We start from the raw sequence: 25,334 nt of genomic DNA, 5'->3' as shown, positions 1-25,334 counted from the left end.
GATTTTACAAATTGTCCATATTATATAGTTCTTAATTTGGAATGTGTATATTCCTTTTAATCCACCAGTAGAAAAACTACCTTTAAATAAAATTGCGGTTAAAAATTAGCAGGGGGAGATGCCCATAAAAATGTAAGTTGAAAACTTGCATTGCTGTAACTCATGCCATTGGTGTGGATGGAGGTGAAAGAGTGAGTCCAAAAGATATAGATGGAATGCCAATTTCAACTTAGAATTTGTTTTTCAGTATGTTGCAGGCTTAATTTTTAACAGTCATGAGATTTTTTTTTTTATTACTGGATAATCATTTAAGCAAGTTTAAAAATTGCTAGTATCATTCTGGTATTAGAATATACTAGTATGATACGATACCAAAGGAATTTCCCTGCAAAAAATTACTGTCTGTTGTGGGTATGCTATTTTTAAAATTTGATATTTTTGACTTTTGAATATGGGAAAAACTTGTTCATATAAGCTTAATTTCATTTTGTAAATTTAGTTAGACTTTTACAAAAGAGTGCTAGAATGACATCTAAATTTTATTATTAAAAACTTCATGCAAAGTTTTAGTGCACAGCAAACATAGCTGATTATGAATCATGAAAAAAACCCTAAGTTGACAGAGAACCTTAAATATAGCTGTAGGTATGATATCTCTACACTTCCCGCTACTGGTTTGGCTTAATTAATAAAATGAGTACCAATATTTTAAGGTCTGGAGTACCCCACAATTGTGTAGCTCAGGGGTAGGCAACCTATAGCTCATGTGCCAAAGGTGGCACGCGAGCTGATTTTCAGTGGCACTCACACTGCCCGGGTCCTGGCCACCAATCCGGGGGGCTCTGCATTTTAATTTACTTTTAAGTGAAGCTTCTTAAACATTTTAAAAACCTTATTTACTTTACATACAACAATAGGTTAGTTATATATTATAGACTTATAGAAAGAGACCTTCTAAAAATGTTAAAATGTATTACTGGCACGCAAAACCTTAAATTAGAGTGAATAAATGAAGACTCGGCACACCACTTCTGAAAGGTTGCCAACCCCTGGACTAGCTTAGAAAAATAGCTTTTGTCTCAAGTTTAGACCTAAATGATTATGGAGATCTATATGTTTTGTGCCATATACCCAAGCTTAGAAAATGGTCATAAAATTAACATCTTTGCTTTGTTCTTTTTACAAGATAAGCATAAGGACCTCAAAGGTGCTTTTTCCATTTGTGTGGTTTTAAACTTAGATAGCTATATCAATTGGTTTGATATTAGTTGAATTTTAACTTATAAATTATAGCTCCAAATCCAAAAATGAGCTTCTCTTTGGGGCCACTCTGCTTTAATTCCCTCAAAGAGGAATTTTCATACTTTGGCAAACTTGAAAATATAATCAATTTACTGAGCCTTTACATTTTTCTGCCTCCTGCTGCTATTTGAAAATCTGTTTTTTGGTTAAGAACTTTCAATTACTCCAGTTCTACTTGATCTAATGATGTTATCTGGCATTTACCATTGTCACTGTTTTCTTTGGCGGTGCTTTTGATGTCACAAGGTCAGTCTTGTCATTTCACTGAAGGATCAAATAGAGCCTGAGTTTGGGGAGCCCTTGTTTAAAATCATTTGAAAGGGAAGGAGCAATAATGAAAAGTATAAGATTTGAATTTGTTTAGGTATAAAGTTATGGAAACACAAGTCCCACTTAAACTTTTAGATTAGTTAATGTGGAGAATTGTAACAGACTGTGAATCAGTGTGGTTATTAAATATTGATGTTTTGTAAATAAAGCGTTCATTTTTATTTTGGATTGATTGTGAATTCCCTTCTATTTCAAGAGAATTTATTTGTTGCTGTTTATGTTGAAATAGTCAAAATTGTTTAATAACTTTTATTTTTGTTCCTATGTTCCAGGTAATTGTTTGAAAGTGTTACATGCAAATATTGATTAGAGCTAGCAGAGAGGAAACTGCTGTTTTTTAAAATGCTGAAAAAAAATCTCTAATAAACCTTTGACCTTTCTCCTGAAACATGTAGACAAAAAGTAATCCAATATCCATGATGACAGAACTGATCTGCTTTCTGCATAAAAGATTTGTCCCTTGGAAAAAAAAATTTTTTTTTTTTTTTGCTCTGATACTCTTATGCTAGAGTTTGAAACTTAGAGAGAAAGATTTGACCCCAAATATTTCTCTTTCCTTTAGTTATTGGCAAAATTCCCATTGACCTCAATGAGAGGATACTTATTTTCAAAGGATCCTCAATTCTGTCTTTGCCTGCACATGTTAGTTTTCACCACTAAGACTTGTGTGAGCAGTTGATAAAATTTTCATGTGCAAACCATTTGTGGCCATAGATGTGAGTGCACGGGTATTGCATGCAAGTGAAATATGGGATCTGACAATTCAGGTCTCCTGCTCTGACTTTGCAAACTGTGCACAATTTCCTAAGCAGTTCACTTTTATAGGGTTCTGTTCCCACTGTTGTCCGGGTCTCTTCCTGAGCTGTGCAGGAATAAAAGTGGCAGTGCTTCGTTTCACTCTACTGCTAGGAGCAGTACGTGCAGGAGAAGCACAAATGCAAGAGCAGTAGAAATTAATTAGTAACCATAAGAGACTTAAATAAAACATCTCCCTAAAATAAGATTCCTCTTGTCTCTTAATTGTTTTGGTGGAGTAGAGAATTCTTCTACCCTTGATAATTTTTAAAAAAAGAAAAACTATGGTTAACATCTTATAGTGCTTTGTGATCAGTGACATTTATGTCAAGGTCTTAGATTTGCGCTGAACACAAGGGAGAGAATTAGTGGTTTTCTCATCTGTGAATAAGAGTTAATGGAAATGCAGCAGTATACACTATTTTCAGTGAACATTAATATACCGTGAGATAAGGGAAGCCTAATGGATTTGCTAGTTATCGAATTATGTAAAACTTCCTTGTAGTTCAAAATAAACTATGCATTTTATAGTAATACAATTTCCATCAGTCTGGTTGTGATTTATTTTTTGATAGGGATAGCGATTAGATAAGTTGGTGTTCTACTGTGGTTTAGAATGGTAACACTTGCCCAGATCTATTTAATTCCTATAGCTATTTACCTGAAAACCCCAGCAATAAATGATAGGTTAGGCAAGGAATGGAACATTAATAGATTTTAAGAAAGATTAAACATTCTTCAATTGTTCAGATGACACTTGAACATAGATTTCATTCACATTATTTTTAGTCTTTCTGAATTACAAACTTGGGGAGTGAGTGATTTTGATGATCTATAATGAATTTGGGAACAGTACATTCTCTTACATGGCAAAAGTTATAAATTTCTCTGGTCCCCTATAGTCTTGTGGATTGATCACAAGGCTGAAGAATCAAGAGTCCTGAAATCTCTTCATGGCTGCTATTTCCTTGCGGTGACAATGAGCGACTTTAGTCCCATTTACTTGGATGGGAGCTCCAGGGGGTGACACTTGGCTTCTCTTGTAGTCAATAGGAGTTTTGCCACAGATTTCAAAAGTTGGGCCAGGCTTTCATCCTGGGTGTTCAGTACTATTGATATTTGAGAGACACAAATTTGAAAATGCTAGCCTTAATTTCTCTACCTTAATTTTTCCACCTCTGTAAAGACACAGATACTTTAAGGTCGGATAACTCTGTGTGTGTGTGTGTGTGTGTGTGTGTGTGTTTATATAACAGCTTGTCACGGGGTGTCAAGTTGAGGCAGACAATTAAAGGAGTAGCTATGGCTCAAATGGCAAGAGTCACTAGGGTGCTCTCTGTCTTTAGGCAGCTTGGCCTAGTGGCCAGAATCCATAGGGCCACCCTTGCTCCCAGGACAGTTTGGCCTAGTGCCCAGAGTCATTGGAGCTGCCCTTGGCCAGTCATGTCCGCCCTACATGTGCCTGCACCCAGCAGTAAATGTGGGGCAGGATAGGGGGCCCTAGGCTCACCCTACCCTACCAGGTCCTGACCCGGGCCTTATGAAACCTGTAGTCCTGGATTCAGGCTCGGTTTCCCATTTTAATCTTTGTATTCCCTGGGCTGCCTCCTACCCTTGATTCTGGCTCCGTCAGTTCCCTTGAGGGTAGTGACCTCCTGTCACTCTGATCCCTTGTGGTTGAGGGGAGTTCCAGCTCAGATGCCGTGTCTTCAGCCTCGGAAGTCTGGAACTCTAGCAGTTCTCTGGCAGGAGCCTGCAGCATACGTCCACTCTTCTCCTCAGTCAGTCCAGACTGAGCAGGGCTACTACCTTGTATATCCTGCTTCCAGCTAGAGCATGCCCAGCAGGGGCAAGGGGGCCTGGCCTCTTCAACCCACTGTGTGGTCAATTCCAGGTGGGCCAGTGTGGGCTACATATACCCCGTCACACAGCTACATCTTATATTTTTTAATGTTTTTAATCCTTTACTTGTAAATAAATATTTTATATAGGGCTGTCAAGCGATTAAAATAATTAATCGCGATTAATTGCACTCTTAAACAATAATAGAATACCATTTATTTAAATATTTTTGGATGTTTTATACATTTTCAAATCTATTGATTTCAAGTACCACACAGAATACAAAGTGTACAGTGCTCACTTTATATTTATTTTATTAAAAATATTTTCACAGTAAAAAATAAAAGAAATAGTATTTTCCAGTTCATCTAATACAAGTACTGTAGTGCAATCTCTTTATCATGAAAGTTGAACTTACAAATGTAGAATTATGTACAGAAAAACTGCATTCAAAAATAAAACAATGTAAAACTTTAGAGCTTACAAGTCCACTCAGTCCTACGTCAGCCAATCGCTCAGACAAATAAGTTTGGTTACAATTTACAGGAGATAATGTTGCCCACTTCTTGTTTACAGTGTTACCTGAAAGTGAGAACAGGAGTTCTCATGGCACTGTAGTAGCCAGTGTCACAAGATATTTACATGCCAGATGGGCTAATGATTCGTATGTCCATTCATCTTCAACCACCATTCCAGAGAATGTACTCTATGCTGATGACGGATTTTGCTCTATAACAATGCAAAGCAGAGCAGACCGATGTATGTTCATTTTCATCATCTGAATCAGATGCCACTAGCAATTTGATTTTTTTTTTTTTTTTTTTTTTTTTTTTTTTTGGTGGTTCGGGTTCTGTAGTTTCCTCATCAGAGTGTTGCTCTTTTAAGACTTCTGAAAGCATGCTCCACACCCTATCCCTTTCAGATTTTGGAAGGCACTTCAAATTCTTAAACCTTGGGTTGAGTGCTGTAGCTATTTTTAGAAATCTCACATTGGTACCTTCTTTGCATTTTGTCAAATCTGCTGTGAAAGTGTTGTTAAAATGAACAACATGTGCTGGGTCATCATCCGAGACCATGACATATATGCAGAATACGGGTAAAACAGAGCAGGAGACATACAATTCTTCCCCCAAGGAGTTTAGTCACAAATTTAATTAATGCACTATTTTTTCAACGAGCATCATCAGCATGGAAGCATGTCCTCTGGAATGGTGGCTGAAGCATGAAGGAGCATACGAATGTTTAGCATATCTGGCACGTAAATACCTTGCAACGCCGGCTACAAAAGTGACATGCGAACGCCTGTTCTCACTCTCAGGTGACATTGTAAATAAGAAGCAGGCAGCACTAAGCTTGTTTGTCTTACTGAGTGGCTGAACAAGAAGTAGGACTGAGTGAACTTGTAGGCTCTAAAATTTTACATTTTTTTGTTTTTGAGTGCCGTTATGTAACAAAAAAAAATAAATCTACATTTGTAAGTTACTCTTTCACAATAAAGAGATTTCACTATGGTACTTGTATGATGTGAATTGAAAAATACTTTTATTTTGTTTATCATTTTTACAGTGCAAATATTTGTAATAAAAATAATATAAAGTGAGCACTGTATTGTATTCTGTATTGTAATAGAAATCAATATATTTGAAAATGTAGAAAAACATCCAAAAATATTTAAATAAATTTCAATTGGTATTCTATTGTTTAACAGAGTGATTAATTTTTTGAGTTAATCGTGTGAGTTTATTGCGACTAATCGACAGCCCTACTTTTATAGTTTTATATACAGTGCCTTGCCTGATGGAATCCTGGTCTATAACCGGGGCCAGTAGGCACAAATGTAATTCAAATGATATATATAAAAAACCAATATGCTAAAGCTATATAATTGGTACTCTGCGTTTAAAAGGACACTTTAATTTAAATTAAATCCCAATTTTAACTCTTGCATACGAAAGGATTTTACCTGAAATGTAATATTAAGGTATATGCCTTCATGAATGAGTGAGAATTTTCATTATATAAATACTACTCTGCAGTGTTGGAATTAAAACTCATCAGCTTTTTTCTGTTCCATTAGAACTAGAATGTGACACTCTAAATCCAAATGAAACTTCTTATTTTGATTTTATCATATAATAATGAGTAAGGTGCACACATTAAATAGAAGAAATGGTAGAATACTTAACTAGATTAAAACTGAAAACATTTAAATTCTAATAATGGATAAAGGACACTTTTTTGTTCTTAAATTACTTGCCACTTTTTTGTCCTTTTAAAAAGTCATTTTTTAAAATGCTTGGGTGTTCTTGGATAGTTGATAGAGAATTAGAAAGTTTTATATTTTAGTAATGAAGATTTTTAAAAAAAAATCATGTATATGATTCATTTTGCTTGTTCAAGTTTTAAATGCAGTTATATTCATGAATATTGATTTAATACACTTTCGTATTTTATCCTCTAAAAGAAATGGAAAATCAGCTTATTTGGGGGAAGTTGAATTTCAAACACCTGGTGCACTAAACTTTCTTTAACAAGACATTAACATTTTGAAATGAAAAATTGTGCAATGTCTCGAGTAAACTAAATTGGCAATAATGACCTAGTTAAATCTTCAGTAATTAAACATGCGTTTATCAAAAGATTGATCAAAGTATATACATCTTAATCACACAAATTAACTTCTCAAAAGTAGTTTTGACAGCCCTGGAGACTGAAAGTTATTAAATCACAGAACAGATACAGCACAGGCAATGACAGTGCATGCTTATCCTTTTCCGGAGGGCCATATTTAGGGTAGTAGCTACGCTCCATGCCCATTTAGTCCTCTACCTGATGACAAGGTGCCAATTGTGTTGGAGGGGTATGACTTGACAATAGGCCTGATACCACCAATTCATTTTAAGTAGGCTAATAAACATTGATGTATAAGGAAAAATTCAAACATCAGTGCTTTATGTCCCCAAATTTAGGCTTTGTGTGGATACAAAGAAATTCTGAATACTTTTCTAAATAAAAATGCCCTTGTGTGTTTTGAAAGTCCACATACTGTATCATTGTGCCACTGTGCATGAGACTAGAAATTGTGAGGCTAAACCAGAGACATAGGAGTGTAAATGCACTGTCATAGTTTGAGTGAAATAGAAAAGTAAACAGCACAAATATTAATATGCAAATGATATTTTGAAAATGTTTTAGTTGTATTTGTTGGTACTTGGGTGAAAAGACTTCCAAAAACTTTTTTTAGATTTTTTTTTTAACCAGATTGCACCTTGCTTTCTCCGCAAGGATCTAAACTTTTGATGCACTTGGTTTCTAGGTATTGAAAATGAAATTTCAGTATGTGAGGCTACAGATGTCTCTTGTGAAGTTTTTAATGAGAACAAGAATAAGCCCAGTGGGGAATCAAAGAAAACTGGGAGAATCAAAAAGGTCAGTCTACATAGACACAATGTCAAGACCATTTTTTATATGTAATATATGATTTTAACACCTTTAAAAAATAAAACTTTCCTCAGTATGCAATGCAAAATGATCTATTGAATTTTCTGTCATTTTTTTGTTTACATTTTGGGTGAATATTGAATAGGAAGGCCTAGACAGGCCTACTCTAGTGAGGCTTGACAATGTATGAACTACATCATATGATTGTCAGTGTATTTAGAATATGACTTGAAAACATGCCTTAAGCTTCTCTTTATCAGAGAACTACTAATTGTGATATTTTTAGCATTTATATTGTGATTAGCAGCAAATATAACTGGTAAAAGTAAATTTACATACTATGTACCACCTGGCAGAATGAAGATAAAGATGGCTGAAGTTTCTTGCGGACAAAATCACCCAGAGAGATGAAGTATAAACCAGCTAAAGTAGGATAGAAAGCTAGCCCGTGTTTCAATGGATGTCTGTCTAAAGAATTTCAGAGAGATCTGCTGGTCAAAAGACCTATTTTCCTTCTACATTGAAATATTAAGTAGGTGCAATTATTGGAGAGCTTCCAAATTAAATGCCACTCTTGGCAGCAGGTTGCTGGACTAGATGGACCAATGGTTCCTGCCTTTATGCTACTTGATTCTTTTAACTGTTCACAGACAGATTCTCTTTAAAAAGAAAGAGAACAGACTTGCTAAAATCACGGCTGTTGCTATATTTCGAGATTTCTGGTCCACTATTTTGAAGAATTTAGTCAGAACCATCTCATGATTTGCCACAAAAATTTGACTCTGTATTGCACCCCCAGAAAATATCACCATTCAACCTTTGTTCGGACTACTTACAGAATCTCAATCATTGCTATTGTATCAGATTTGTAAAAAGCAACAATGAGTCCTGGGGCACCTTATAGACTAACAGATGTATTGGAGCATAAGCTTTCGTGGGTGAATACCCACTTCGTCAGACGCATGAATTCTTTGTCACTGATTCATTCATCTTTAGTCTGTGTAAACTGTTTACTACCACAAGTGTATACAATAGTTCCCATTTTATCTCATTGCTCTTGTCTGTTTTGGGATCCTTGTTTATCTTAACTTTTTTTTGTTTAGTATTAAGCATTTTACATAACTCAATATACAAGCAGTATTAGTGGAATCCAGTCTTATCACAATACTAATTTACAAGGCTCTTTCAAAAGTTTATAAATTGCTGTTGCTTCCTGTCTAATTGAAACCAAGAGTGGTTCTGCAGAATTCCAGTTGTATAAGGCTGTGTTTGATCCTGCTACTGTAGTTAGATACTCATTTTGAAATGTGATCTGCTCAAATTATTATTTAGCCTGTAAAAAAAACAGTCTGGAAAACAGTATAAACTACAGTTAATTTTCCTTCAAAAGTTGGTTTAGAATCAGGACTCCCATAAGAAGTATTTTGAATGATAATTGATTTTAATACTTTTTCAAAAGTGAAAAGGTTGTCACTATATTAACTGGGATTCAAGAATTGTGTTTCCAGCCCTCGCTCCTTCTTCATTAGTGTTGAACATCAATGATACCTGTACTGTCTAGGTGAGAGGTAGATCTCTGCAAAGTGCAGTATCTGTTGCTCTTTCCCAGCCAGAACAGAATAGCAATATAACATGCCAGTTTCAGTTATTTTGCTAATTTTATTTCAAGATACCCGTCAGCAAATATGTCTGTAACAATGCAGACAACAAAAAAGATTCAGGAAATGTTTTTGACAAATAGATTCCTTACTAGGGCATATTAATACAGAACTTTGAGTAATTAATGTAAACAGAAATATATTTCCTGCACCCCTCAGAAGCAGAGCAAAAACTTGGGGGGATCAGGGGTAACAGAGGAGCTGAGGCAGAGGGAAGTAATTGCTAGAAAAGAGCCTGGGAGTGAACTTGCAGGGTTGTTGGGTGCGGGTGGGAGAAGTACAGAACAGTTATTTTTTTTTGGGGGGGGGGGGAGGTATTGTTAGGGAGCCTTCCCCATGCAGATCCTGGGGAACTACAGATGATGAGCCTCACTTCAGTCCCCAGCAAAATCATGGAGCAGGTACTCAAGGAATCCATTTTGAAGCACTTGGAGGAGAGGAAGGTGATCAGGAACAGTCAACATGGATTCACCAAGGGCAAGTCATGCCTGACCAGCCCGATTGCCTTCTATGATGAGATAACTGGCTCTGAATATTGGGAAAGCGGTGGACGTGATAAATCTTGACTTTAGCAAAGCTTTTGATATGGTCTCCCACAGTATTCTTGCCAGCAAGTTAAAAAAGTATGGACTGGATGAATGGACTATAAGATGGATAGAAAGCTGGCTAGATTGTCGGGCTCAACGGGTAGTGATCAACTGCTCGATGTCTAGTTGGCAACCGGTATCAAGTGGAGTGCCCCAAGGGTCGGTCCTGGTGCCGGTTTTGTTCAACATCTTTATTAATGATCTGGATGATGGGATGAATTGCACCCTCAGCAAAGTTCGCAGATGACACTAAGCTGGGGGGAGAGGTAGATACACTGGAGGATAGGGTCCAGAGTGACCTAGACAAATTGGAGGGATTGGGCCAAAAGAAATCTGATGAGGTTCAACAAGGACAAGTGCAGAGTGGGAGAGAGCAGATGCCCACTGCAAAGGAGGGGGATAATGCTCCAGCCCCTCCCCCAGTGGTACAATTGTTGCCAGACGAGGCAGTTGCGGGGCCTGGGCAGGCCAGCCCACCCGATGACTTCAAGGAGCACCAATCCCTACTGCGAAGTATGGCCTTGAATTTGGGCTTGGAGGTGGAGGAAATGACAGAGCAATTGGACAACCTATTCAATGTGCTTCCGGCGACAACCCCCTCGCAGGTCGCATATCCTGTGCATGAAAGGGTTCTAAAGATAGCCAAGGCCCTCTGGCAAACCCCATTCTCTATCCCGCCAACATCCAAGTGGGCCGAAAAGGAATATTTCGTGCCTGCTAAAGGGTTTGAATACTTGTATACCTACCTGCCGTGGGATTGCTGGTCGTTTCTGTGGCCAATAAAAGGGACAGGCAAGGGCAGGCGAGTTCCACTCCCAAAAAGAAAGATGGCAAGAAGCTGGACCTTTTCGGAAGGAAAGTTTATTCAACAGTCAGCCTTGAGTTTTGAGTGTCTAACCATCAAGCCCCATTGGGCAGATTTTATTTTGTGGGACTCCCTAAAGAAGTTTAAAGACTTCCTGCCCGAGGACCTGGGCCAGGAGTTTGCCACCATTTTGGAGGAGGGTACCGCTGTGGCGAGGAGGATGGCCTGGGATGCGGCAGAGTTGGCAGTCTGGGTTGTTACCTCAGCCGTGGTGATTGGGCGGAGTTCCTGGCCTCAATCCGCGGGTCTGTCCCAGGAGATGCAGTCCTCCATTCAGGACCTCCCCTTTGACGGGATTGGACTCTTCTCGGAGCAAATGGCTGCGAGGCTGCATGGACTCAATGACACTCAAGATACCCTCTGCTCGCTAGGTTTGCATATGCCGCAATCAACGAGGAGGCAGTTCAGGCCACCCCCATGATCTAGGCCTTGGCTTCCCTGGCAGGGCTCCTCTAAGAAAAGAGATAGACCTGGTGTTCAGCTGTCACCGTTGCCCCTCTGTCTCCCATTCACCCATCCAGCCAGGCTCCTCAAAACACCAAGGGGGCCAGAAGCACTCATTTTGAGGGTATGCTCAAGGATGGTGCCCAGTCAAGCCTCAGGATCCACAACCCTAGTCATTCCTCAACCACGTGCATCCCTTCCAGTCGGCTTGGTCGCGAGTAACCTCAGACTGCTGGGTGCTCGGCATAATATCTCTGGATGACACCCTGCAATTTTCGGCCTTCCTTCCCTTCCCCGTCCCTCTTCAGGGACCCTTCCCACGAGCAACTCCTCGTTCAAGAAGTGGAAAACCTCCTATGACTGGGAGCAGTGGAGGAGTCCCCCGGGACATGAGGGGAAAAGAGTTCTACTCCCACTATTTCTTAATTCGGAAATGAAAGGGGGCCTAAGACCCATTTTTGACCTGCGACACCTCAACAAGTATCTCAAAAAGTTGAAGTTTTGCATAGTCTGCCTGGCCTGCCTCATTCCCTCCCTGGATCTGGGAGACTGGTACATCACCCTTGACTTGAAGGACGCATACTTTCATATCTCCATCTTCCAAGGGCCCAAACTGTTTCTCCATTTTGTGGTGGGCCAGTGCCATTTCCAATTCACGGTGCTACGCTTTGGATTCTTGTTGGCCCCGCGAGTGTTCACAAAATGTATGGTGCCGGTGGCCACTTACCTGACGCGTCAAGAGGTCCAGGTTTATCTATACCTTGACGACTGGCTCATCAAGGGCAGATCTTGGGATCAGGTTTGAAGGAGCCTCGATCTGTGTTCCACCTGCCACGATCTGGGCCTGATAATAAACAAAAAGAAATCAACCCTGATACCGGTACAACGGATAGAGTTTATAGGAATGATCCTCATCACCATGTGGGCCAGAGCCTTTCTCCCAGAGGCCTGTTTCCAAGCCATGTCAGACCTGATCTTGCCTGTGAGAACCCACCTGTTCACCACCTCCCATATGTGCCTCAGGTTGTTAGGTCACATAGCCGTCTGTACTTACGTGGTCCGTCACGCCCAGCTCCACCTCAGACCACTGCAAGCGTGGTTACATCCCCAACAGGCACAATCTGGACTGGGTGGTCTGGGTGCCAGGTCACATACAGTTGTCTCTGGAATGGATGGCTGGACCCCGGATCAGTGTTGAAGGGTCCCTTTGCTGCCCCGTCCCTGTCGCTGATCCTGGTCTTCAATGCCTCGGACCTTGGTTGGGGAGCCCACCAGGGCAATCTCAGTATGCAAGGCTGTTGGTCCTGAGACGATCGCTTGGCCTGCCAGGCTTTCCTGCCTTACCTGAAAGGTAAGGTGGTGCAGATTCTGATGGACAAGGCCACAGTGTTTTACATCAACAAGCAAGGCAGAGTCCGGTCATCAGTCTTTCATCAAGAAGCTCTCTATCTGGGATTTGTGTGTGCAGTATGCCCTTCATCTCATGGCTGCACACTTCCCCAGAACCAGGAATGTGGTGGCAGATCGCCTCAGCACAACCTTCTGGTCTCGCCACAAATGATCTCTCCATCCAGAGGTGGTCAGTGTGATCTTCCGAAGGTGGGGGACTCCCTGGGTGGACTTGTTCTGGCAGAACAGAACAGAATGTGCCACGTATTCTTCTCGATTCAGGGGATCGACAGGGGCTCCCTATCAGATGCCTTTTTGCTCCCATGGTTGTGGGCTCTAATGTACGCCTTCCCACCGGTGCCATTAATCCACAGGTTCCTTGTGAAGATCATACAGGACAAGGCAAAGGTTATCCTAACAATCCCAGTTTGGCCTCGTCAACGCTGGTTCGGCACACTGCTGGACCTCTCAGTGGCCGCCCCGCTGCGACTGCCGCTCTGGCTGGATCTACTCTTTCAGAACTATGGCATTCCTTTGCACCCAAATTTGGCAGTGCTGCACCTGATGGCTTGGCTGCTGCATGGCTAAAAGCACGAGAGCAGTCCCAAACCTGGACCCCTGCCTCTGCAGGGCTGGGTGGCGGCCCTGGACCCTGTGGGGCTGGATGGTGGCCCCGGACTCTGAGGGGCTGGCTTAGCCAGCAGTCCCGATCCCAGACCCCCACCGTGCTGGGCAGCCCGGACCCACTGCGCCAGGCAGGCAGGAACCTGGACCCCACTGTGCAGCCCGGCGGCCTTTAGCACACAGTTGGGTTGCAGCTGTGTGCTAATTGGGCCGCATGCGGCTCGTGGGCCACGGGTTGAGAACCGCTGAACTAGATCTCAGTGGATCCTTCTGACCTTATCTGTGAATCTATAAATTTCAGAAATGCTATAGGTATAATCTAGAGTGGGGGTTCTCAACCTTTTTCTTTTTGAGGCCCCTCCAATATGCTATAAAAACTCCACGGCCCACCTGTGCCACAATAACTGGTTTTCTGCATATAAAAGCCAGGGTCAGTGTTAAGGGGTAGCAAGCAGGGCAATTGCTTGGGTCCCCATGCTAGAGGGGCCCCTGCGAAACTACATTGCTCAGGCTTCAGCTGCAGCCCTAGGTGGTGAGGCTTAGGGCCCAGGACTTCAGCCCCATGCAGTGGGCTTTCAGCTTTCTGTCCTGGGCCCCAGCGAGTCTAATGCTGGGCCTGCTTGTTGGCTCCCCTCAAACCTGCTGGGGGCCTCAGAGCCCTGGTTGAAAACCACTGGTCTATAGAGTATCCCATTCCCAGCAAAATTCCTGTATACAATTATCTTACCACTGTTTACCACTTTAAGATATTAATACACTTATCAACTTGTTTGCTTTTTTACCACCTATCCCAGGGTGTCTTACGACTTCTACAGAGGGAGCAAATTCTTTACTTTATCTCCTGGACCATAAATATAAACTTATAGGCTACATTAGTATCCTTAATTTACAGTAGAACTCACAGTGATATTAGTGGAGGCTTGCACAAAGATCAGTGGTAAAATGTAGCCTCTATGGTAAACAACTGAAAGTTTAGTTACTGTTGTTGGGTACCTACTTGTTATTTTGAGGTTGTAATTAGCATGCCAGAAACCCAAAGCAATTCAGTGGGCTGCAGCTGCTTTGGTGATGAGTCAGTGTAAAACTGAACCTGTTCCCCTTTTGGCATGAAAACTACCAAGAAGAAAAGCAACTGCTGATGAGATCCTCCCATTTGGGATATTTAACTTTTGGAAAATGAATATTCTTTGAAAGCTAACTGATATCTGGCATAATTCTGTATGTCGGAAATGTTCTGGTTTACGAACAGCATTCTAAATTATATCCATACAGCTCTTGAAGATTGTTGTAAATCACTCTGAACAAGAGATTTCCTTTTTCCATTTCATTAGCAATTGACATAATTTTTGTATTAGTAATATAACACTTTTATTAAGTGAATTAATTTGTATTTTTATGTCTTTATTCATTCAAATTAACCACTTCTTTATGGATGCATACTGTAGGTTGAAGGGAATCTGTTAAGATTTATTTTACTTATTTTGTATATTACACTTATTTAAATAGTTGGGCCTCTCTCCATTACAGAAAACATAAAAGGTGCTTGATGCTGCAGGTTCATTAGCTTTGAAATGAGTGGCAGTTTTGCCTTAATGCAAACTGCAACATTTGACTGATAGCTTTTTAACATGAGGTGTGCTGCCATTGTTGGGGATGGGTGAAGAAATATTAATATTCATGGGGGTGCAAACTCCAACAGAGGGAGAAACTGACTTTTAAAGCTGAAGCTGTTTACACACACAAACTGTGGCTTTAAATAACTCAATTGGCAGTTATGTCAGCTTTTAAATTTCATTTTTTATATTTATAAAGCACATTCCTATAGTGGTGGTGTATTAACTCGAAACCAACAAACTATCAAGTCAAACAAGCCAGCTGGACAGATTCAGCTGTCAAGGGACCAGGGCCAGCTCCAGGCACCAGCTTACCAAGCAGGTGCTTGGGGTGGCCACTTCGGAGAGGGGCAGCACGTCCAGCTGTTCGGCGGCAATTCGGCGGACGGTCCCTCACTCCTGCTTGGAGTGAAGGACCTCCCGCCAAATTGCAGCCACAGATCGCGATCGCAGCTTTTTTTTTTTTTTTTTTTTTGGTTTGGCTGCTTGGGGCGGTCAAAACCCTAGAGCCGGCCCTGCAAAGGACCAGGAAACTAAATGCCCTATATTTAAACAATTAAACTAATGGTTGCAGGTGGGTTTTTTCTGTATGGCTCCAGTCATAGTTGTGTTAACTTTTTAATTGAAATTGTTGCTGTAGGAGCATAAAACTGCTGTGACGGATTCGGTCACAGAGACCCCCTTGGGACTGTCACCTGACGTGCTAGAATTACCTCTGAGCCCATTTTCCCTGCCTGCTTGGGACTTCCGGAACCCTGTCTTGTTGAGCCAGACACACTAGCCTGCTGCAACACAGACCCAGGTCTGGTCCACACCCCCAAAGCTGCAGGTTTTAACCAAAAACTGCTCAGCAGGTTACCTGCCTCCAGCACCCAGACACCGAGTTCCCAATGGGATCCAAACCCCAAATAAATCCGTTTTATTCTGTTCGAAACTTATACAGGGTAAACACATAAACTGTCCTCCCTCTATAACACTGATAGGGAGATATGCACAGCTGTTTATTCCCCCAGGTATTAATCACTTACTCTGGGTTCATTAATAAACAAAAGTGATTTTATTAAGTATAAAAAGTAGGATTTAAGTAGTTTCAAGTAATAACAGATAGAACAAAGTAAGTTACCAAGATTTTCTTCTTCCCACTCCAAATTTCCCTGGCTTTTATGAGGGTGTAGAGCCTCTGCCACTACTCCGGTCTCTTGGGTACTGTGATTGGAATTTATGGTGCTGATCTACCTTTCCATCTTTTTATGGAGGGAGGGATGCTACTCTGCCCTCACTCTTCTTTGTTTGTGGGTCGGCTGTCCAAAGGAATAACTCCAATGCCTGTATTTTCTGTGTATTCTGAAACTGCAGAACTTGCCATGGAATTCTTCCCTCGCTGCAGAATTGTTCTCCAGGATTTGTTTTCATTTTAAAAGAACAGTTGTTTTTAGTCGTCGTTGTTGCAAAGGGAACATGGAAAGTCTGAGCAGACTGTAAACCATTGCAGTGATGCCACCCACAGTGTGAAGAGAGTCTGAAATAATAGCTCTTTGGCACTCCCTGTTATCTCAATAACAGGGAGGCCCTTTGGACTTTGCTGTTCTGTGGCCATGGAGTTTCATTCTTCCAAGGTGCAACAGAATCAATATTTTTGTAGTGAAATTTGTCATTTTGTTGCAGCCAGCACTTGACATTTAGTTTTGTCTCCCTGTCCTGTCAGCACCTTTCTGTCATTTCCTCTGCTCTCCAGTGTCCTATGAGGAGTTAATTGAATTACAGTGCATATACCTTTAACTGCTGCATGGAGCTAGGAAGAGGAGTCAAGAAGCTAAGTCTGGTAGTCAGTTTGCAGGCAGGGGATAGAAAAAACCAGAAGTGTAGGGCTGGCAAGCTGGGCAATATTAGAGGTCCAGCAAGTAGAGCAGGGTTATCTGGAGAGTATAGCAACAATAATTCCTTAATTTTAAAAATCACTGAGAATAACTGATGAATGTTGTCAATGGATGTTATCAACTGTGAGACAGTCATACATTTATGTGTGGGAAGGTGAAGAATTGGAAATGAAAGACATTTCATGGTGATAAAATAAATGCCCTGGATTTTGATGTCATTGTGCTCTGAAATACAGGACCCTGATCATAGTTTTCCTAAGCTACAACAGAGTGAAATTGACCTGATTCTTGGCTATTTCATCCTGATCCACATAGTTCTGTGTTATGGACCTGGTCATTGAAGTACTTGATTTCTAAAATACAACAGTGAACACTGAAAGTATGTGCCTTAGTTCAGAGCCACTGGCAGAGGCTTGGGAGCTGGTAAGTGCCCCAGAGGTTGGTCCTGGGGCTAGTTTTGTTCAACATCTTTATTAATGATCTGGATGATGGGATGAATTGCACCTTCAGCAAGTTCACAGATGATACTAAGCTGGGGGAAGGTAGATATGCTGGAGGGTAGAGATGGGGTTCAGAGTGACCTAGACAAATTGGAGGATTGGGCCAAAAAAAATCTGATGAGGTTCAACAAGGACAAGTGCAGAGTTCTGCACTTAGGAAGGAAGAATCCCATGCACCACTACAGGCTGGGGACCAACTGGTTAAGCAGCAGCCCTGCAGAAAAGGACCTGGAGATTACAGTGGACAAGAAGCTGGATGTGAGTCAGCAGCGTGCCCTTGTTGCCAAGAAGGCCAACGGCATACTGTATTAGTAGGAGCATTGTCAGCAGATCAAGGGAAGTGATTTGGCACTGGTGAGGTCAAACCTGGAGTATTGCATCCAGTTTTGGTCCCTCCACTACAGAAGGGATGTGGACAAATTGAAGAGAGTCCAGCTGAGGGCAGCAAAAATGATTAGGGGGCTGGGGCACATGGCTTACAAAGAGAGGCTGAGGGAACTGGGGTTATTTAGTCTGTGGAAGAGAAGAGTGAGGGGGGATTTGATAGTAGCCTTCAACTACCTGAAGGGGGGTTCCAAAAGAGGATGGAGCTAGGCTGTTCAGTGGTGGTAGATGACAGAACAAGAAGCAAGGGTCTCAAGTTGCAGTGGGGGAGGTCTAGGTTGGATATTAGGAAACACTATTTCACTAGGAGGGTGGTGAAGTATTGTAATGGGTTACCTAGGGAGGTGGTGGAATCTCCATTCTTAGAGGTTTTTAAGGCCTGGCTTGACAAAGCCCTGGCTGGGATGATTTAGTTGATGTTTATCCTGCTTTGAGCAGGGGATTGGACTAAATGACTTCCTGAGATCTCTTCCAGCCCTAATATTATTCTATGATTCTAAGACAAGCACATGATCTAGAGGAGATGGGGTAGGGCATCCCTAAACAAATGGAATATTGTTCTTGCATGCTGTTTTGCTTTTAAATGGACTTGACAAATCCAAACTACTTATCTAGTCTGTGATCGCCACTAGAAATGATTCCCTGACCAAACCCTTGGCACGGAGGTGGGCAAACTATGGCCCACGGGACCCTCCTGCCTGGCCCTTGAGCTCCTGGCACGGGAAACTAGCCCCCAGCCCCTCCCCTACTCTTCCCCCTCCCCCACAGCCTCAGCTCACTGCGCCGCCAGCGCAATGTTCTCGGTGGCAGGGCTGCGAGTTTCTGGGGCAACGCAGCTGCAGAGCTCAGTCTGACCCGGTGCTCTGTGCTGTGCGGTATGTGGCTGGCTCCAGCCGGATGGTGCGGCTGTAGCGCTGCCAGCCACCAGTGCTCCAGTCAGCGCAGGCAGGGAGCAGGGTGGGTTGGATAGAGGGCAGGGGTGTTTGGGGTGATGGTCAGAGGGCGGGGAGGTGGATAGGGGTCGGGGCGATCAGAGGCGGGGAACAGGGGTTGAATGGGGGCAGGGGTCCCGGGAGGGCAGTCAGGAATAAGAGAAGGGGTTGGATGGGGTGGCTGGGGGCAGTCAGGGGTGGGGGTTCTGAGGGCTGTCAGGAGACAGGGAGTGGGGGGAGGGTGGATGGGGCAGGGGTTCCGGGGGGGGGCGCATCAGGGAACAGGGAGGGTTGGACGGGGCAGGAGTCCGGGGGAAGGCCATCAGGAAGTGAGAAGCAGGGGGGGTCGGATGGGGGCAGGGCCAGGCCGGGCCACACCTGGCTGTTTGGGGAGGCACAACCTCCCCCAACTGGCCTGCCCTACAATTTCCGAAACCTGACGTGGCCCTCAGGCCAAAAAGTTTGCCCTCCCTGCCTCTCTGGTCACTCAGTAACAGACTTAAAGGTGGCAATTTTGCAACAGAAAAGCTTCAAAAACAGACTCCAACGAGAAACTGCTGAACTTGAATTAATATGCAAACTAGCTACCATTAACTTTGGCTTGAATAGAGACTGGGAGTGGCTGGGTCATTACACAAATTAAATCTATTTCCCCATGTTAAGTATCCTCACACCTTTTTGTCAACTGTCTGAAATGGGCCATCTTGATTATCATTAGAAAAGCTTTTTTTCTCTTGCTGATAAAAGCTCATCTTAATTAATTAGCCTCTTAGAGTTGGTATGGCAACTTCTAACTTTTCATGTTCTCTGTATGTATATGTATATCATCTTATTGTATGTTCCATTCTATTCATCTGATGAAGTGGGCTGTAGCCCACAAAAATTTACGCTCAAATAAATTTGTTAGTCTCTAAGGTGCCACAAGTACTCCTGTTCCTTTTGCAAATATGGAAAGTTCAGTTCTTTTATCTGGCTTTCTCATCTGGTTTAGTAGATGAAAAGCACTTGTGGTCCTATTTCCTTCGTCACTGAAATAATTCCATTCTAGGTTGTGGCTTTCTCCAGATTTAGTGGTACAGCCAGTAGGGGAATATTTGGACAAAGTAGTGCATATTAAATAGATGGCATATGTTGCTTGGACAAATTCCACTTGGCCTGTGAGGATGAGATGCCTAACTTCCTCAAACCTTCCATCCAGAACTTAGCCAGGAACAAATGTAAAATATTATTGTTCCAAGCAAATTTTTATTATGGATGCATTTTATTTAGCAGTCAGAGAACAAATTTGGAGGTTGGGTGTGTCTCTGCAGTATAGGTCAGTTAACATACAGGAAATATCACATTGTTTTTAAGTACTGGCAGGATTTATAAATGCTGTTTCCTTTGAGAGGTATTGAAATACATGTTTTATATTTCATGTGACTTGGAAAAAATATGCTTGTTGGCAGACTCTAAAATGAAATATTTAATGCAACTGTATTTATGAGAAAGACTTAAAGAAAAAGCAGAAATCATGTAAAGGTCCTATAGGTGTCTAATTTATACCACAGCATATATTCCGGACTTTGTGTCATTTGGGAAAAATGTGTTCTGTTTTAGAATACAAATGTGAAGATCTTTAGGAATCACAGATGAATGATAAATAAAAAGGGTCGGTTTGCCTAATGCCACCTTTTTCATGTGTTTTATTAGCAATAATTCTGGTATAAATGTGCATTAGAAACTCAGTGATGCTCCCCAGATGTTTTTTTTACCATTTAGAAAAGAAACTGCTAATTTAAAACATGTTTTACGATAAAAGCACAATGTAAAATAAACCAGACACAAATAGTGTAGATAGTGTATATAAAGGGGCAAAAGGGAGTAAAAGCAATTAATTTGAAAAATGTAGAACTAAAAATTAAACATAGTTTGGCTCAGTTTTCTACTGACAACCATCTTAAAACACATTGGTTGTCCTATTGAAGCAACAGGACACGTCTGCTTAATAGATGACCCCTAGCTTGCAGAAATGTGCACTTTTGAATGAAGAGGAGTGAAATTCACCCCAGTTCATAGTTTGCATATGGACTTCTGTGTTCCTTTAAACCTCATGGTAGACATTTTAAAAGAGAAGCTACTAACAGAGCATTCACACAGGCTGGTCGCTGTATCCATTCTGTGTTCCCCAGAGGCGCTCTGATGGCCTCACAAGGCTGACTTTAAAGGGAGTGGTGTCAGGACAGGCTGATCCACAACTGTGGATCCAGCAGTATTTACACCCTGAATATGTGTCGCTGGAGGCTGCAGCCAATATCTCAGTTTATAGGCTTGAGAAGCAGCTGCATGAGGGCTGTACTTCAACTCTGTGTATTAACCTTCAGTTAGGCAGCTTTTGTGGTACATTTGGGATAACATATCCTTGAATGCAAGTTCAGCAAAGTTGGGAGCCTGACTGTTAATACTGGTATATTCCAAAGTATTGAGTTTGTGCTGAGGCAACCCACAGTAATATAAATACATAGGATGAGATTTGCCACCCAGGCGGAGGGAATAGGGTGGGAAACTGTAGTCTTTTAAAGCTATCTTTGTGGTCTCCCAGCTCTGGGGGCTGGAGAGGCCTCAGTGTAACTTAGACAACCCCTAAGTTACAGCAGCCTCTCTGGGCTGTGCTATGTGCCACAGTGCTTCCTGGGATCTCTGCAGCATGGCATGCTGGGGGCCTACCCCCCATAAGCCTCTGTCGCCCCCACCCCTGCCCCGATACACCCACTATGGCTACCTTTTGCAGTGCCTGTGCTGGGGCAATCCTTTCATAGCTAGATATGGGGCTTTTTAGGACTTCTTTACATGGCTCCAGCCTTTGCCCTGGGTGTAAAGTGGCTAGTGTTTTACAGATACACAATCTAACTATTAACTGTGCCATTATTTTTGCTATCCACCATATTCTCCTAATGGCTTCCGTGACACTGCCCATAGGAATATGCCCCATGCTGGTAGTAAACAAGACCATATCACCTGGATCCAGGTTGATATGGGCTTTATTGGAAGGATGTATTTGAGTGCCTAATATGAAAATGAAAAGTCCAGAAGTTGGATTTATTTTTTTAGGAAATTGTATTAAGCTGATGAACATTCCAAGAGCTATTGACACTAACAGCTTATGTGAATTTGGCAAAAATAAAGTGGAAAATCTTTTGGCAAAGAAAGAAATTTCATTATCTTAGATATGTAAATAAAAATCTTCCTTCCAGTCACTAGGATAACAATAAGTACAGACATAATCAGCAGGTGCTACCATTAGCAAGTTAAGTGTTTGGTAAGATGCATTGTATGTTTTTAGTTAAGGTGCAGCAGGATTGAGTTCATAGTTTTTCACATTGGCTAATCTTCAGATACAGCTCCTGTTTATCGCCACCATTTCAGCACACCACCTCACTTTTTGCACTGTTTTTCTCTTACTTTGTTATTCCTCTATACCTGGCTCTTTAATTTCTTTTGTGTTCTATAATTGTTTACTTTTGAACTATTATCAAATGCCTGTGTAACTTACAGCAGTGTTTCCTAAATCTCAGGTATAATATTTTTTTGTCCTGATTTTGTATATGTGTAGAATCATAGAAGAATAAAGTCAGAAGGGATGCAAGTTTAGTCTAATCTCTTGCCAAGATGCAGGTTTTGTTGTATCTAAACCATCCAAGATGGATGGCTATCCAGCCTCTTTTTGAAAACCTGCAATGAAAGAGCTTCCATGATTTCCCTAGGTAGTCTGTTCTATTGTCCTACTGTTCTTACAGTTAGGATTTTTTTTCCTGAGATTTAATTTAAATCTCCTATACTGTAGTTTGAACTCATTGCCTCTTGTCCTGTGCTCTGTGGCAAGAGAACAACTTTTCAACTTTTTAATGACAGCCTTTTGAGTATTTGAAGATCACTATCATGTCCTCCCTTAATCTCCTCTTTCCAAACTAAACTTACCCAGTTCCTTCAACCTTTACTCATATGGCTTGCATCCATCCCATCTTTGTTGCTTGCCTCTGGATCTTTTCTAGTTTCTCTAAATTGGTGACCGAAATTGGACACAGAACTCTAGCTGAAGCCTAACCAGGGCCAAGTAGAGCGGCGCTATCACCTCCCGTGACTTGCATGCTATGGCTCTGTTAATGCAACCCAAAACTGTGTTTGCTTTTTTTGCAACAGCATTGCATTGTTGACTCATGCTGAGGTTGTGATCCTCTACAACTCCCACATCCTTCTCAGCAGTTATCCCCCATTCTGTATTTGTGCATTTGGTTTTTCTTCCCTAAGTGTAGCACCTTACATTTGTCTTTGTTGAAGTTCATTTTGTCATCTGTAGGCCAGTTCTCCAATTTATCAAGATCCCTCTGAATTTTAGCTCTATCCTCCAAAGTGTTTGCAGCGCCCCCCTCCCCAGCTTTGTGTCATCTGCAAATTTGATCAGTATGCTCTCTATTCATACATCCAGATAATTAATAAAGATGTTAAATAAGACCAAATCCAGAACTGATCCCTGAGGAACCCCACTTGAGACCTCCTTCCAAATTGCCATCATTTACTCCTGAAGGCATTCTGTGCCAAAAAATTAAAAATTCTGTGCACAATATTTTAAAATTCGGCAAAACTCTGCAAGCTTTATTTGTCAATAAATAAATGCAGAGGCTCCAGCATGGCAGGCGGTAGCACAGGCCACTGGCTGTACGAAGGTGGGAGATCACCCTGCAGCCTCCCCACACCCCACTCCGGGGACACAGACTTAGTGGTGAGGCTGCACCCAACCCTGACACAGCACAAGCTCTAGGCCTGTTCCAGAAACACCCTGGGGCCCTGCCCCTCTACATCAGGTGTGGGGCAGGCAGGCTCAACCAGGCAGGATCCAAGTGTGGAAGGGGCTCAGCTTGGGGGGATCTAAGTGTAGGATGAAAGGATTCTGTGTGGGACAATCTGGGTGCAGGCAGTTCAGGGGGGGGTCTAGGTGTGGGGGGATCTGGATGCACAGAGGCTTGTTGTGGGGGTTCCAGGTGCAGGGGCAATGGGGCTTGCAGGTGACAGTGGTTGGGGCTCAGCAGAGGGGTCTGGGTGCTGGGAGAGTGGGGTTTGGTGGGGTGGTGGTCTAGATGCAGCTAGTTGGGGGTCTGGCTTGGGGGTCTGCATGTGAGGGCTCAGGGCGGTGCAGGGGGCTGAGGCTCATCAGGGTGGGGGTTTGAGTGCAGGGAGCTCGGGGAGGGGGTGGTCTGGGTGCAGGGGTTGGGGTCTGAAGGCAGGAAGTCTGGGTGCAGGGGGGCTCCAGATGCAGGGGTTGAGGTTCAGTGGGGTGGGATTCAGGTATGGTGGGCTAGGGGAGTTCTGGGTGTATAGGGTGAGGCTTGGTGAGGGTATCTGGATATGGGAGGTCCAGATGCACGGAGGTTGGGCGGATGGGGGAGCAGCTCCCTGCACAGTGACCTCTCCCCCTGTGGCTGAGGAGCGATAGGGGCAGGAAGCAGGAGGATGCTGAGCTTCCTGCAGCTGGGGAAGGTTTCTGGAGGTGGGTCTGACACAGCCCCAGCCACTCCTTGCAGGGGAAGAGGAAGTCCCGTCTTCTCCTGCCTCCAGTCCAGCTGGGACTAGCAGCTGATCCTGGCTCAGGGTAGGAGCCACTGGCTGGGGTGTTCCCAGCCCATGGTGATTTACATCTCTGCCAGCTGCTCAAGGTGCCTGAAACAATATAACTGTGCTGCTAGGGAGTGATGCGTGACTGCTCTTGCAGCTTCCCTTTGCATCCCTGTCAGTGGCACAGAATTCCCCCAGGAGTAATCATTCCATTAACAGTGACTCTTTGTTTGAGGTTGAGTAACCAAGTATGTATCCACTCAATGGTAGGTCCATCAAGCCCACATTTCTCCAGCTTGTTTATCAGAATGTCATGTAGGACTGTGTCAAAAGCCTTGCTTAAATCCAGGTATATTATGCCCACCACATTCTTCCTATCCACCAAACCAGTTAACTTGTCAAAGAAGGAAATCAAGCTAGTTTGGCATGATTTGTTCTTAGTAAATCCATGTTGGATGCTAGTGATCACCCCTTCATCCTCCAGTTATTCACAAATTGAATGTTCAGATATATACATTTCTAAAAATTCTATTTCTGTGTTACTGTATTTATTTCCCAAAAGCTGAACTGTGGTTAGTCTCTCTTCTTTTGAATTTCCTTTAAGTTTTTATTGTCTATTTCAAACTCTGAAAAATGTCTTTTAATGGCTTTTCTGTGTCCTCATCTCATTTCTTTTAAAAATAATGTACTAATTAACGAAGGATAGGAACAAAGCATTTAAGCAAAGGGAAAAATGTGAGTGTATTTACAACATTGATAGTTATAACTCATTGTATAATCTGAAGCCAAATTATTTATTTAAAGCCCATTCACATCAAAGAATGAATATGCATTCTTGCTGCAAAGTAAAAGCCATTAGTCTAGTAAAATAACTTCAAGGAACTCTCCTCTTTTTATATTTCTTGACTATACAATGGAGAATAATTCTGCACTGGGGAATTTATACTGTGGGTCTGTTCTTTCTCTAATTGTGATTCGTTAATAAATAAGATGCAGTGAGGCATTCAGCCACCTCTTGAGCCTGTGCTACAAGCTTTAAGCTGATTTACAGTATCTTAGACATTCTCAACTATGTACATGATTCAAAAGAAACTAGTTGTGGGAAGGGGTCAGCAAACTTGGGGTTGTGGCATGGCAGGGGGAAACAGTAGAAGAGACACTG

The 25,334-nt window shown here is 42.3% G+C and overlaps 1 protein-coding gene across 3 annotated transcripts in view; it reads left to right on the top strand.

The window, feature by feature from the left end:
• Positions 1 to 25,334, top strand: part of MCPH1 (microcephalin 1) — a 226,099-nt gene that overhangs the window by 32,032 nt on the left and 168,733 nt on the right. For all 3 annotated transcript variants that reach the window (XM_034766362.1, XM_034766361.1, XM_034766360.1), the window contains one exon: positions 7,586 to 7,698. In XM_034766362.1, the coding sequence (XP_034622253.1) occupies positions 7,586 to 7,698 (113 nt within the window). The remainder of the gene's footprint in view (positions 1 to 7,585; positions 7,699 to 25,334) is intronic.

Source organism: Trachemys scripta, chromosome 3 (assembly GCF_013100865.1).
Source record: "Trachemys scripta elegans isolate TJP31775 chromosome 3, CAS_Tse_1.0, whole genome shotgun sequence".
Lineage (NCBI taxonomy): Eukaryota > Metazoa > Chordata > Testudines > Emydidae > Trachemys > Trachemys scripta.
Note: the sequence above shows the minus strand (reverse complement) of the source record. Positions and strands in the feature narration are given on the sequence as shown.